We start from the raw sequence: 16,166 nt of genomic DNA on the forward strand, positions 1-16,166 counted from the left end.
TGGACATAGAGTGATCGTTATACATTCTACAGCACTTTGAACACGGAATGGACATAGAGTGATAGTTATACATTCTACAGCACTGTGAACACAGAATGGACATAGAGTGATAGTTATACATTCTACAGCACTGTGAACACGGAATGGACATAGAGTGATTGTTATACATTCTACAGCATTGTGAACATGGAATGGACATAGAGTGATAGTTATACATTCTACAGCATTGTGAACATGGAATGGACATAGAGTGATAGTTATACATTCTACAGCATTGTGAACATGGAATGGACACAGAGTGATCGTTATACATTCTACAGCACTGTGAACACGGAATGGACATAGAGTGACTGTTATACATTCTACAGCAGTGTGAACATGGAATGGACAGAGAGTGACAGTTACAGTCAGATGACTGTACCACCAAGATGACTATTCATAATTATTTTAAATAACACTGACATTGATTCCATAACATTTTTGTGATTTTGAAAAGAAAATATTTAAAATTAGTTATATCTTTCATACTTTATATGCAGTTATTATTCACATTTTCTAAAAGGGCCACCCATCTTATGAGGCAGCTTTTCCTGCTGCGTAAGAGATGGTCTAATAAGAGCCTGACCATGTTAGTCTGCTTATCAAATAGTAGTACACATCTTACATAATGTGATCAAACCAAACTTACACTGTTGTGGTGGACTTGTAAGTGATTGTTCAGATGAGCATTCTTAACGGTTTCACAGTACAGGTACTCCCCCGAGTTAACCTAGGGGTTACATTCCCAGGATCTTTACATATGTCAGTTTTTACTTTTGTTGGGTTTTACGAAGCTACATAAGGCTAGGGGTTACATTCCCGGGATCTTTACATATGTCAGTTTTTACGTAAGTGGGGTTTTACTAAGGTACGTAAGGCTCTGACATCATGGTGTAAAGTAACTTTAGCAAAACACAATAAAAATCGTTCAGATTATGAAAAAAATGTAGCAGAAATGATTTACACATGTACATAAGAGGAGAAGTTTAACTATTTACTGCAGGTGCACTCGACATGAAGATTGAAAAACAGTCTGTAGACATGTTTACAATCCATTATGTATCTGTGAGTTTATATATGTCACAGTTTACTTATCTCAGGGAGTATTTGTATGCAAGAGTAAATTCTTTCTATGTGTGAATGCCTTGAACTTAGGCTCTTTTCTTATACTATGGTAATTGTCTGCACAAAGCAAACTGTACATAATCCCAATATTAGTTAACAAATACATATTAACATGAGATATGCATACAAAATAACAGTGCAATACACTGTACTACTTTCTGATTTAATACACAGCAAACTCTACATTATTCCAATTTCAAACAGTTAATAGTAGCGTGATAACATTAGATATGTACAGATAATGACAGTGCAATACAACCTAATGATTTAATACACAGCAAACTGTACGATCCCAAAATTAGAACAGTAGATATATCAAAACAATAGACATGTACAGAGAATGAAAGTCCAATACACCATTCTGCTTACTAACATAGCAAACTGTACATGATCCCGATATCATACAGTTAATAATAATGTAATAACAATAGGAGTAGGTATGTACAGAGAAATACAATCCAATGCTACTTACTGATTTAAAACCTGCGTATAGCTGTTCTTGTCCTCCTCTATGACTGATACAATAAGTGCAATAAGATTCTTCCAAAACTCTAAATTTTTTGCATTAGGACCCTCCTGTTCAGGGTTTAACATTTCAGATGGGTCAGTCTGAAATTCACGCTGAAACAACTCAAAACAATTATCGAATAAGAACTGGTATGTGGATTTCATACAGGCAGTTACACAATCCTTTACAACAGTGCTAGCTCTAGGAGGACTGGTTAATTCTTGCACCTGTGATAAAAGGAAAGAAAGAAAAGAGTAACAATTTATGAGGCATGTGTTACGCAGTGAATGACATAACTGTCATAAATGAGCTATATTTTTGCACTTGTAAAAGCCCAGTAATTAATCAAAAGATTCACAATGCACAAAAAAGATGTTAACAAGCTTTTCAAGCATGCCAGAGATAAGTCAGCTGACAGATTGAATAGCAAAGTGTAAAAGCAGTTACAAAGAAATATGCTTGCTGGTTGCTGTATTTTTTTTTATCTTCAGTCAAATTTGGCAGCACATCAAAATCATTTGCACAGAATTAAAAGGCCTTGAAACCCAACTGCCATTTGTTAGATTTGGTCAACTTCTGTTGGTGAAATCTTGATAACAATAAACAGTTCTAGTTCAAACAATGGCATACTTCCATGTATACATTAAAAAATCTTTCAACTGTACTATTTAAAATTTCAAATGGTGACCACAAGATGCATAGCGTGTTTACAAATGGCGGATGCACTGTTACATATAACCGATGAGTGTAGCAGCCACATCAAACCTTCAAACAAACTAATCATTTGATTCATATTTATTTCCTAGATTCATTCTCTCAACATTACAAGCGATAGTCCTGAAAACAAAGACTTACTTTCGGTAGTAGTACTGGTTATCTTAAATGTTTTTGTCATGAATGGTATCAAAGGCATAATTATGCAGGAAACGGTTAAAGGTTCTTCTATCATTAGTAATAGTGGCCGTATTTTATGGTAGATTGGCACAGTTTGTACAAATTTGAAAAGTGGGTTATTTTTCAGAATGCTTTCCGACAAATGTGGTAAAAATTCTGCTGCATGGTTTTGACAAATCAATGAAAGATTTTTCTGCCTTTGGTAATGGTGGCCATATTTCATTTGTAAATATCTGAAAGGCCTTCAAACAAAGATACTTTTTATCAGAATATCTAGAGCCACCTTTAAAAAATGGAGTGTATAGTCATTTCTATTTTTAGGAATGGCAGCTGAAGGCAAATGGCAGAACAGTAAATTTTAACAAGACCATCTCGATAAGTTTTACCAATTATTTATCAGTATGGTTTAACTGAATATCATTTACTGCAAAATTAAGAATGTGATATGACAGCAAAGACAAACATTATTATTTAACCAAAAAGATTATAAAGTACACCTTGACCTCTAGTTAAGTTTTAGAAACTGCAGTTCCAAACTCCAGGGTCCTCTACTGCTTCTTTTTTTTAGATCACTCAGCCTCGCATTATTATTTTGGTCACTATTCAGAAGGCAGATAGTCCCCTCATCCTAAATGTGTTTTCATTTGTTGGATAACATTTGTAGATAGTACATTTGCTGAAAGCTTGATCATGCAGGTATTTATGCATGAAGAACATGACGGGCAGATTCAAATATCTGAGGTACTCTTGCAAGATTTGTCCAGTTCCAGAAATGCCAGCCATAACAAAACTATCTCAGTAAGGCAGTCATTTTTCTTCCTTAAGTTAGACCAGTTTTTAGTAAGGTGTAACAAAATATGTACTGACATTGTTAATTGGAAAAACATGTATTTAAAAAATTCAGAAATTATATCCAAGACCAATGCAGTGACAGCAAACATTATGTTCAACTTGTAGGTTTGTAAAGTAAGTTACCACGTTAATAACTCCAACAGTTTCACAAACTGCAGCTACAAACCCTATGAAGCTCAATGGCTTCTTGCTATCTCTCAACTTGATGCAATTTTTGGAATTTTTTAAAATTCAAATGATGATGGCAATCATATTTCCTGCCTTGAGATATACTCAATTTAAGTCCTATAAACATAGTTGTTGTCCATTCCCTCAATAGCCTGTATTCCTTTTTTGTTCTTCTGTACCGACTATTGACACTTTTTAAAAAACTTATTTCTGCTTTTGTCTTAAGCATTTATCGCTTCTTGGATGCCATTTTTGGAAACTTCTGAAAGCAATAGCTGATGATGCAGACATTTTGCAAAATATGTGCAGTTTAAAACGTATGAGGTACTCCTGTAAAGTTAGTTGGTTCCCTCACCAACTCCCTAAATCTAATAAGAAACCCGGTTTCAAATCAAGCACAGAAAAAACATTATCCAGATTTTACTGCTACAATCATATTTCTATAATTTTTCCTTTTATTAATTTAGTGTTTATTATGTAAGTCTGTATTTTATGGGTCATTTCTGTAAGAATTATGGTCAAATTGTAAGGGTAGGCTGGTCTGAGGTTCCCTGACCAATTCCAAATTTGCTTCTAAAAACAAGATGTGTAGCACCATGTATCAATACTATACTAAGAAGATTCACTGAGAAGTAGATAATGGAATGACGAATAACATTTCTTTACCCCACATTATGTTCAAATCATGAAAGAGATGAAAGAACTATATTGAATAATGGCCATTTTCTGCCCCCGTTTTTATGGGGAAAAATTTTTCTTGTAAATATCACAAATCTGTGCCTTATTGTATTATTCGATGTATAAATCACCCTATTCTGCATTAAATATGCACATAAATTTCTTTTTCATACCAAAACATGCCTTCGAACATGGTCTGTTATGGGAAATTTAAGAGAAAATGCTACATTTGAGCAACTTGAAACTAGAAATAAGATATAAGTGCAGGCTTGATCAGACAAGATTGATTAATTTTTATTAAAATTTTTAGGTTCTCATATTAACTCATGTGTTCATGCTTGCACTAATCACTAAAAATTAAAAAATTCTTGAATTTTGCTGTCTATGTATCATTGTTGTTGTTTCCCTGTCGCACCGTACCTGCCGAAGCAATCAGACCCGCATTTCTAGATTGCGCTATATTATTTCCTTCATTTTTATATTAGAAAAATTCTGGGAACAATAATGATTCGGATATTTTAAAACTAATGTTATCCATTCTTTCTCTCTTTCTTCATTCTATCTAAATTGCATTGGGAACAAGATTTTTCGAAGAGGCACTGAAGGGGCATTTGGAACTATATATAAACAAAGACTACGTGGATTAAACATTAAACGAAATTGTATTTTTACGTTGCCAATTTTTGGCAAAAGGATGCTTTAAATAATAGGGTAAGTACATATATATCATTTATTTTATACATTAATAACAAGGGTTTTTCTTCAGTTCCATCATGATAACATTTGCTATGTTTAATTCACTATTACAGCGCAATTCTGTACATGTCATCTAAATTAATCTGGCAATTTTCTGCTGGAAATAACGTTTACAACCTGCGTACTTTTTCATTAAATTTTGTTAACTGTGTCTTTCTTCCTATAGTCACAATAACAATTCTTAAAAATTCTATTATTAAATGTACAAACAACAACTAATAATCTGCAGTTATATAAAGCAGCTTGGAAAAATGGCATCTGCATGATATACATGTATAACTGCGAAAGTTTGAATAGCTCAAACGGTTGAGCATTTATTTCAGAAACCTATCGCACCAAGTTCGAATCCATCAGCCTCTGATTTTTTTTTTCCTTTTTCTTTTTCTTTTCTTTTCTTCTTTTTAAGAATTAATATTCACAATACCAACAGCTGTGAATTTATTTTGAAATAAAATTAGTAACAGCTCAGCAAAACCAACCAAAATAATGCAATTGAAAAATCAATTTAATTTTTATTTCAAGCAAGGTAACATTTTTATCAATATGTTATTCATCTAAAATCAAACATTACAATGGTGGCCAATCATGTCTGCATCACAAAATAATGGTAGTGGAATCCATGTTGTGAAGCAGTTATTCTTCCATATTTAGATAGTATAACTTTCATACAAGTATATTTATATTCAATTTTTTCAAGGGGTGTGGGAGACGATTTATTGATTTTTTTCTTCTAAAAATAGAAACACAGTAGTGTATGTGTTATACAGCCATGAAAATATAAGGACAAAAGTACATAAATACATAAAGAACACTTGTCATTTCCAGTGAAGGTAAGAAATCCATGTATTCGATGAAGAAGTGAACATACAGGCCCCTGTTAACGCCTCCTTTACCGTCATATTCAACAATATCAAACAATCATTTAAATAATCAAATAATATTATTAAACATCATTCAATAATATTAAACAATATTGAGGAACAGTTTTTGTATTGTATGATTAAGTACCTTTTTGTCAACGTATTTTAGAAAGTTTTCAGTTGACGTATAAGTTCGATATTCTATTTTTTTCTATGATGGGTCATTTTGGAATAGTTTTAGAAACTAAACTTTATATATATACAGCTTTATAACCTCTACAATAATAAAAATGCATATTGCAAATCTGAAACTGAGTGAATAGCTCATGGAAAAGAAGTATCGATGAGAAGTAAATGGGAAAGATGACTGCTTTTCATGTATTTTCTGATAGTGTTTTGACACCCTGTAACCATGGCAATGGACACATGAACACAAAACTGATGTCAGAAATAACTGTTAACTACCTCATATGTACATTATACATAATATAAGGACATTTGGAGATGGCCCTTATTCAACATAGTCCTTTACAACATATATGATTACTGTAATGAACAAGCTGGTAAAAACTACAAAAACTAAGAAAAAACCCAAACAGAAATGAAACTTCTAATGATTTGTATTTCACAATACCAGGAAAAAACACAAAAAGTGAGACGTCACAAAGATTGCTGATAATATTGTCTGCAGAGCATAAAAATGTACACTTCGATTTTGTGCTGTTAGAGTACACTTGGAGGCAAGGAGGAAAATCCTATAGTAATGATGGTTATTCTTGTTAACAAAATAAATAAATCAGGAGTGGAAATTAACTCAATATAGTAATTGAACTTGTTTCATACTTTACACTGAGTCTATTGCAATAAGGTCATATGCCAATCTTATTCCTAACCTCTGAACCAATATATATTATGGATTATGTGAAGCATATGACTATTTCAAGACCAAAGCTCTGTCATACATGAAATTAGGAGAAGATAAACCAGTAGAATTCAAAAAGATTGCCTTATGGATTTTGTTCATTTTCAACACACACACAAATCTCCAAAAAGTGAACCAATTGGACATTTAATGGTTGGTTGGTGCACCTGTGTCAGATTAAAAGTAAAAAGAAAATGTGCCTTGTTCATTGTTTTTTTAAACACCATTTCGGCATATTAAATGTGTATTCTGCACAAATTCTGCACTGGCACATCCTGGCTGAAACCCTATGAATGCAATTTTGCCATGAAGTTTGAATTCATTAGTTCTTGCTTTTGATGGATAAACATATTCTGCCCTTGAATGTTTATTCTACATATCAACATGTTTTATATCAAAAGTCTGTCATCAATTCACAGACTTAACATCACTTTTTCAGATCTAATATCCATAAATAATCAAATCCATTTATTTTAGTTAAACAAGTGTGTAGGTCAAATGAGATTATAATTCTTGTGTATTGATGAAAATTGCATGCACCACACTCCCTTTCGCCACAAGTATTAACCAAAATTTGCATTGTCCTCACTATCTTACATCATTGTCTAAGCTGTGGTCAGTGTTTATGGACCCTATTGCTGGGGAGAGAGAGGTTAACAATTTACATCAGGTGAAAACAGGTCCAAAATAATGAGTTTTTAATAAAAGATTATGTAAAAATATGATGTCACTCAAGCATGAAAATTTGGGTACAGTGACCCAGTTTAGGTATGGTTATGGTAGTCCCTTTGAGATGCAACCACATACCATGGCTCAGGAGCATGAATGGAATAGGGTCCATGATACTTAAGGTATTCAAAACTGACAGCTGAAAATACATGAATCACTCAAGTGTGCAAATCAGGTCACAAATTATTTTCCTAGTTCTGGTATGCAAGAGTTACTCTCTCTGAGATGCATCCAGTTTTCATGAGTATAAGTGTAATAGGCTCCAAGATACTTTGGTGTAAGAAATAAAATACTGAAAAAAATACAGAAGTCACTCAAGTGTTAAAATTAGGCCACATTAAGCTTTGATGCGGCTAAATTACACTCCTTTTAATGAATCTACATATCAAATTCATAAAGAATTGGTGAAAATACATAGATAATTTGGGTGTAATAAATAGATGAAAATACACATCACTCAAGCCTTGAAATCAGGTCACAGTGACCTTTTCCTGGTATGACTGAAGTACTTCCCTTGAAATTCATCTAAATGCAAATAAATAAGTTGTTGTTGTTGTGGCAAGAACCACCGACCCATGAGAAGCTACTGGCAAGCTTTCTCACATACCCACACTGGCCGAATCCTAGATTCAAACCCACGCAGACAGAGGTGAGATGGCAGTGATCCATAACGGAGAGCACTTTAGACCACTCGGCCACTCGCGGCCCCAATTTCATAAGTAAAGGTGAAATAGGATCCCAGATACTGAGAACAATGAACAAATATCTGAAGATATACATGTAACTCAAGTTGGCAAATTTGGTCACAGTGACCTAGTTACACTTCCTGTGATTCATCCACATTACAACTTTCTAAGACATAGAGGGCATAATGAATGAATGAACAAACAAATGTGCAAACATAAGAATGAACAGGTGAATGAATGAACAAATAAAATGGTATATCTCCTCAAAACTTCGGGGTGAAGTGACAATAAATAATCAAGGAAACAACAATAAGGTACAAAGGAATGATTCTTTTCTGATAACTAGGGACTTATAGCATTAAATAAATATACAGCACTGCAAGGAGTTAACATTTTTTAAATGAACCCCATATGTCCCTAGTGAATGTAGTCAACAAAATAGAAACCAAAAAGTCTAAATAAATGTCAGCTTTTTATTGTGGAAGATATCTGACATCCAATTTATGTTTATCTGGGTCTTAAATCTTTTTGCATGCTATTCTGATATACATCACACCCTGCATCTGAATCTCCAAAGTTTTAATACCAAAGTTTACCAACACAGAATCTTAACTTTGATGATGCTGCCATCAGAAGAGTGATATCAACCATATATACTCATGCAAACTGCACATACCCTTATCTGATGTCACATAATGTGCCAGTAGAGCAGGGCCAATACTGTTTGTTAGGACTAATCAGTTGTAAAAACAAAGACCCATGCCAGCATATTATACAATGGCAGGTCAGGGTGGATGTTGTTTGCAGTTGGATCCAACTTGTATGTATATAAGGTATGTGCCACCATTTGTTAGTTTTATCAACCCCACCGTGTACTCCAGAAAGCAAAACATAGAAACTAAATTTTCCTGTGGTAGATACCCCATCTCAAAAATGATGATTATTGCAGGTTGTCAAAAACTGAAAACCCATCTCATTGAGCTGATAGCCAAGCATCACACATTTGACAAGTAACATTTTAAATATTCAATACAATACAGGAGTCTTAATCTCAATCTGCAAAATTCTTAAACAGCTCAGTATTACATGCATTTTAATTTGTGTGTGATTTGGATTTTTAAGACAGCTTTAACAAATGTTCATTCATATCACAACAATGTCTACAGTGTGGCAATTTACACCGATTTCTAGCACTGAGGCATCATGACTCAGGCATGTAGCATGATGTCCCACCCAGTCACATTATCCTGACACCAAGATGACCAGTCCGAACACTAACCTCTTAATGCTGAGCACCTAGTGAGGCACAGGTACAGGTTAATAACATTTTTATAAGTCTTGGTACAACTCAGCTGTGTTCAAACTTGTGACCTCCCACATCTGAGGCAGATGCTCAAACCACTAGGCCACCGGAGCAGTCTATAAGCATTTTGAAGCCAGGGCTATTAGTACCAAAGAATTCTGTTGAATGCCATATCTTGCCAACCATGTGCTATGTTCAAACACTATACCTGAAACTTGAACACAAAATCAGAATCACAATGTTGACACCATCACCAAAATAAAAGTAATACCTAAGTCCTGCTAATGCAGCCAAATCAACAAACCTTCATCCTGAAAAATGTAATGCTGGTGAGGAGGTCAACTGTTGACTTGAGATCCTGAAGACGTGCTGGGTCCGAGGCTGGGAAATTATTCTGAAACAATGCAGTAATGTTTTTAACAAGGTCATTTTAGTTCATTTAAAACTTGGGAAATATCGAAAGAAATATTTAATGATCAAATATATTAAATGTCAGTATATAAATATATGCAGAGAAACCTTTCTTGACCAAAACCTTTGGAATCCCAAATTAAAATTTTGGTTCTAAGAGGTTTTTCAGTTTATGGAATTGATTTTAATAACAAAGAAAAGCCTTGGACCAAAAACAAAGCCCTAGTTTAAGGGAAATTTTGATTACTGGGGCTTTAAGTATTGAGAGGTCTCATTGTACAGCTTTTCACAAATTCTTTATTTGATGCCAATAAGATATTATTTGCCAGCCCCATATCTAATATTTATTGATGTGTATAACTATTATTGCAGAAACCACTTTTCTTTTCTTTTTCAGAAAGCATGACCTTAGCCTTGTATCTATGTAAACCAAAATCAAACTGCTGCTTTTCAACTCATCCACAAAGTTTGGTCCATGTCCATCCTTTATACTAATGTGCTGAAGCCATTTTGTCATTGTGACCTTGACCTTTGATCTTTTGACCTTAATATCAGTAGGCTGTTTCTTTGACCTAGTCACAAGCCACCCACAATGTCTGGTAGCCATAGATGATTGAGAATTTGAATTATTGTGCTGAAACAACTTTTCTTCTTCAAATCACAGTGATCTTGACCTTTTGACCTCAAAGTCTGGTAATGAGAAATGGTGGAGAATTCAAGTTATTTGTGTGGAAACCTTTGTCTTGTCACAGTGACCCTCACTATTAACCTTTTCACCCCAAACTTGACAGGGTTCATCATTACAACAGGTTCAAGCCATCCCAAAAAGTTAGATAACTGTATATGGGGGAAAACTTGAATTATTATTCAGAAACAAACATCAAAATAGTGATCCTTACTCCAAGGGGGCCATGGGTGTCCAATAAGAGTAAGGTACTAACCTTTACAGATCAATCATATCTGTCTACATGGGTTAGAGTCAACAAATCTTCCGAGGTTCTCCCCTCCTCCAGATATACTGGCTGCCATGTATGGACTATTATATGCTGAAAATGGCATCAAAGCCCACAAAGCCAAAACAAATATTTACTCCAAGTGAAAAGAATGACAATGTCTGGCAACTGTTGATGGTGGATGGCTTGAGTTATTGTGTGGAAAAGAAATTGATGACAGAAGGACAGGTGAACTGATAACATCATAACATCTATGCCTTATGGCAGGTGTATAAAAAGACTTTAAAGCATCTGAACTGCACCAATATGGTAGCAGCATATAAAGAAAATTTTGATCTCACACTTTTCCCCCTACTATTGTGGTCTCTCTTGAGTTTTCTATTCATTTCACATTACACATGAATACTGAACAAGGTGAAAAAACATCATTCTGTGTTGGGTTCTTTTTGGGGCCACATAGAATTGCCTTTTAAAATTAACACTTCCAAGATCCATTCAGGGTTATGCAGATACCTGTCTTTGCCAATTATCTAATGACTTACCCTGTACATGGAAAGGTCTATCCTCAGTGAGTTGTGAAGTTGATCCAGCAACTTAACAAACTTTTCTTTCTGTAAAATATCAACAAAAACTGTCTTATTTGTTTTGTATCTATGTCATATAGTAACAGTTGGGTAGGGATATCAAATGCATGAACATCATCTGAGTGCTGAAATGCAGTATGTAAACTCTATATCTTTAAGAACAGGTAACAGAAACAAGAAAACTGTACATGAAATATCTTTGCTGTAATAGTATAATAATGTCTCCAGTAAGAACAATAACCAATTTATAAAGATTATAGCTTTTATAATGAAATCCAATGTAAATGTATAAAAAAATTTAATCTAGTGTACTTAACAATATAATTTTTTTAACAAATCTTTTATTCTTAAAATATCACCAAAATACTGAAGGCTGCTATCAGACCAGATAAAGATATATTCGGAATTTAGAGCTTTACCGCTGGCAAATACTGTGACCTTCGGCACTGCATTTGCCACGAAACCATGGTGATTTTTTAAAATTTTTTTTTACAAAGTTTTGAATGTGATACATAGCAATTACTTATGAAACCTGACCTCATGCTAACACCTGCAAGAAAGTAGGTGCAAGTAGACCATTATACTTTGCTCTTGCAAGATTTGTTGCCAGCAAGGTAAAAATCAATATATAGACCAGATAAAGTTTCACAAACAAAAGGATGTTTCTCATATAAACAATGCATAATGTATCTTCTGCAACTTTCAAAAAATTTAGGACTAAATTGTTCTAATGTTGATGCTGTCACTAAAGTCACCTCTGCTGTCACAGCCACTAAAAAAGTGATACCAGTCTTACATCTTATGCAGGTAAGACAGAGGAAGAAGCATAAAGAACAATGGCTTTACCCCAAAATTTGATGCTGCAAACCGATCACTAGCTGAGACTGCAGTAGTAGCAGTGGTGTGTGCATAGAAGGCATTAATATTGGCCAATAGTGTGCTCATCACTGCAGGGACTCCTGGGCACATGTACTTTGTGGACAGACAGTAGAAATGTCTGAAAGGGAAATGTAACAATGTAATAACTAAATTAAATAACTCTCCCTCACTAGCTCTCCTTCCCTTCCACAGACTATCACACAAACAACATATTCAGACAAGTCGTGGAATTATGTATGAAAATTTTGATGCATTATATACCAATGAAAAGGAAAGGGGTTTTGTTGCTGCACATAGCATTACTCAGAGGTGGTTTATTTGTAACCTTAGCTATTTCAAAATACTGAGCTCAGTTCATTAACTGCTGCACACATAAAGTGCTGACAGTGAGAAACTCAATTACATCAAAGCTATTTGGCCATGAATTTGACCACCACAAGGGTATTTATAGCCCAAATTCTCTCTGTATCGAAAAAATACAGAGAAACATTGTGTGAAAGCTGTTCACTTTACAGAAGCAATCTTCAGTTCTTGAGGTATGTGAAATACAAAACTGTATTATTTCATGATATTACTTTTTAATAGCTGAAGAGACAAGGTGAATTCATTTATATGTTGAAAGCATTAAATGATGTGTAATATTCAAGTTCTTATAATCTAGTGTGATTATTCTTGTTGGAGACAGATTCATGTACAAATGTGGTTATTATAAATATACTCATTCTTATGAAAGCAATTAATTTGTAACAAAGTCAATTCATACGCATGCATGTATAATGTACATCACTGTATTCATATCTGACTCTATTTCATGTACTACACACCTCTGTCTTTGTATTTTTAGCTGATCATGGGGAGTCACAGAACTCGGCCATTTTAAGAAAACTAGATACTGCTGTCATTGTGACATTGGTTCAGAAGAAGGTATTGGTTTACTCAGTGTGAGGCCCTCACTGAATAAACCATTACCTTCTTCGAGGGCCAAAGGTTCTGGACCAACAGGTCTGCAGGATAATGAGGCTCTCTAGGGATTCTTTGGTAGGCTGGGAGAAGCAGAACATCCAATGCCATTTCTACATTATCTGGCAGTTGTGGAATCAGAAATCTCTTGTGATTGTCGACTGGATGCCACAAGATAAATTCAATTTTCAATAATTTTGAAATTCAATTTCATTATATATGTGAAAATCAATCAAATTCAATGTCACTATTAGTGTGAATATCACACATCCATGATACTGGTTGATGAACCATACACTGATCATACTTGTTTACAATTACATTCATCAGTCATATCTGTTGAGGAATTCAATATAGGAATCATACTTGTTCTAAAATTCTATACCCTGATCATACCTATTAATAGACTGATCATATTTGTTTACAAGTTTGATACACCGACCATGTTCACTGACATACAAAATCATTTATGATTCATTTATTAAAATTCCATGCTTTGATCAGTTCCATTTAGGACTGATATCATTTTCTTATATCCCCAGTTGAACTCTGTCTATATCATTTTGTTATATCAATTGCTGGGCTTTATGCACACAAATAATGTGTCCGATTCATTCAACGTTCACTTTTATTATTAAAAAAAAACATTTCATTTACATAATTGTATAAAGTACTTTTGCAAGATCCAATCCCACCCATTTCTATCTTGTTACAATGTGCACCTGTGATAATTCACCTGTTGTTGTTGTTGTTTTGGGTCTTAACGCCATTTTTCAGCACACGATAGACTATACATGGCGGCCAGTATTAATGGTGGAGGAAGAACCCGGGAAAACCCCGGAAAGAACCACCGACCCACGAGAAGCTACTGGCAAGCTTTCCCACATACCCACATTGGCTGAATCCTAGACTCGAACCGCCGCAGACAGAGGTGAGATGGCAGTGATCCGTAACGGAGAGCGCTTTAGACCACTCGGCCACTCGGGGCCCTGATAATTCACCTGTCTGACATTAGCTAAATAGTCTAATACAGTGGTTCCTAACCCATGTGTTGCAACCGCTGTTTCGAGTGGGTCACTGAGATCAACCTTAATACTTTAAAATTTCCAAGCCAAGTGGGGTTTTTTTTCACATTTGATGGATGGAAAGGCTAACAACACAAACCAAATCTGAGACTAAAAAGGTTAAGACCCGCTGGTCGAACACTAAAGCTGTTGGCTAAGTAGACTGTGCCCAAAGAAGCAATTTTTGTCACTGTTATTTTCATTCGTTTTAGTACTTTTAAAAAAATCGGACTGCTTCTGATACATTGCTGTGATTTTTGTAGTTTAAGTAACATAAGTCACATCTGATGTTGGATCAGCATCATTTGTCCAAATAATCAAGTCGTATAAGCCAAAATACTCTATCAAATTTGTATCAAACCCTGCTCATTTTTATAGCACAAGTTGTCAAACAAGGTGTATTTCTTGTAATGGTGGCCATATTTGATGGTGTATGTAGTACAAAATTAAAAGGCCTTCATGTTTAACTTTATGTACCAGGATGCTTTGAGAAAATGAAAATAGCAACTCTGGATAAACACGATGTAAGACATATGATACATGCAATGTTAAATCTTAAAGCCTTCTGGTATTATGGCCACGTCAGCATACAAGAAATGAATCAAACCACAATGCCAGAAATCAAATAAAATAATGACATTAAAAGCTTCTCAATGAGGATAATTCTATTCCATGGTCCTAATGGTGGCCAATTCACTTGATTGTTTAGGACCAATATAATACAATAGATAAGGTAAAGTTTTGTAGAGTCCAACTTACGTCATTGCCTGATAGATGGACTCTATACCATATCTCATGGCAAATTCATCTACAATCTCTTGAGCAGGTTCATCAAAGTACACTTTCCATGCATCATCCTATTGAAAACAGAAAATAATCAGTAAATTCGACTGAAAGTATGCAAATATTAAAAAATGAAATAACAATCTACAGATTTGTAGAGGATCTCACATGAGTAATGATTTACAAAAGAAAAACATCTGATTGACATTTCCTATAAATTATTATTCATCTGGATAGCAACATTTTAGTTTCTATGGTTACTATATACCAGGAAATCAAAAAGATAATGCACAAACAATTATCTGTTGAGACAAAAGGACTCCTACCCAAACACACACATTTATTACACAGATTAAGTACAAAATATAGAAACTTACTGGTGAAATAATTTTCATATTTTTTCATTCCTATATTTTCCCATTGTGAAAAATATATCCTTATATTTTCAAATGTGAATATGTAAGATTCCATTATACCATGTGACAATTTACTGTGTGTCTACAACAACAAAAACAAGTACTTTGTGAGCTAGAACACATAAATAGAAACTGCCTTCTATTTCAGACATGGAAACTAATCACTGATAAAGAAATTTTACCTGACCCTGTTAATGTGTCTTTGAAGTTATTTCCCCTTACTTCTTTGAAAACAATGACAAACCCGCTGTGATGCATTGCTGAATTGGACTTGCATTGTTTTCATACAGTTTCAAAGAGTTCACAAAATGGCAAAAATGTAATTTAGATCAATTAAATCCAACCTCTTACTTACATTACATATATTTATATGATCAGTCTATAAAAGTGAAGTGACTCTACAAAATGTGGGCAGGAGAGGCATGTTGTGATGAAAATTCAGTTCAATCTTGTAAACTTCAATTCTGGAGCAAGTTAGCAAGTTTGGTATATAATAACAAGAAAATTTTCTTTTCCTATGTTAATACCAAATATATTTCATCTTGTGGTACCAAAAACTATATATTTTAACTCATGGCTTTGCCACTCATTAAAAT

At 34.2% G+C, this 16,166-nt stretch overlaps 1 protein-coding gene across 2 annotated transcripts in view; it reads right to left on the reverse strand.

The window, feature by feature from the left end:
* LOC149801686 (protein unc-13 homolog B-like) overlaps nt 1–16,166 on the reverse strand; it is a 271,956-nt gene that overhangs the window by 57,677 nt on the left and 198,113 nt on the right. For both annotated transcript variants that reach the window (XM_089955954.1, XM_089955953.1), the window contains exons 22-26: nt 15,131–15,228; nt 12,315–12,465; nt 11,427–11,495; nt 9,825–9,914; nt 1,637–1,899 (exon numbers count right to left, since the gene is read on the reverse strand). In XM_089955954.1, coding sequence (XP_089812080.1) covers nt 1,637–1,899; nt 9,825–9,914; nt 11,427–11,495; nt 12,315–12,465; nt 15,131–15,228 — 671 coding nt within the window. The remainder of the gene's footprint in view (nt 1–1,636; nt 1,900–9,824; nt 9,915–11,426; nt 11,496–12,314; nt 12,466–15,130; nt 15,229–16,166) is intronic.

The sequence above is a fragment of the Sinohyriopsis cumingii genome, chromosome 4, assembly GCF_028554795.1.
Source record: "Sinohyriopsis cumingii isolate HCF-2022 chromosome 4, ASM2855479v2, whole genome shotgun sequence".
In the NCBI taxonomy this organism is placed as follows: Eukaryota; Metazoa; Mollusca; class Bivalvia; order Unionida; family Unionidae; genus Sinohyriopsis; species Sinohyriopsis cumingii.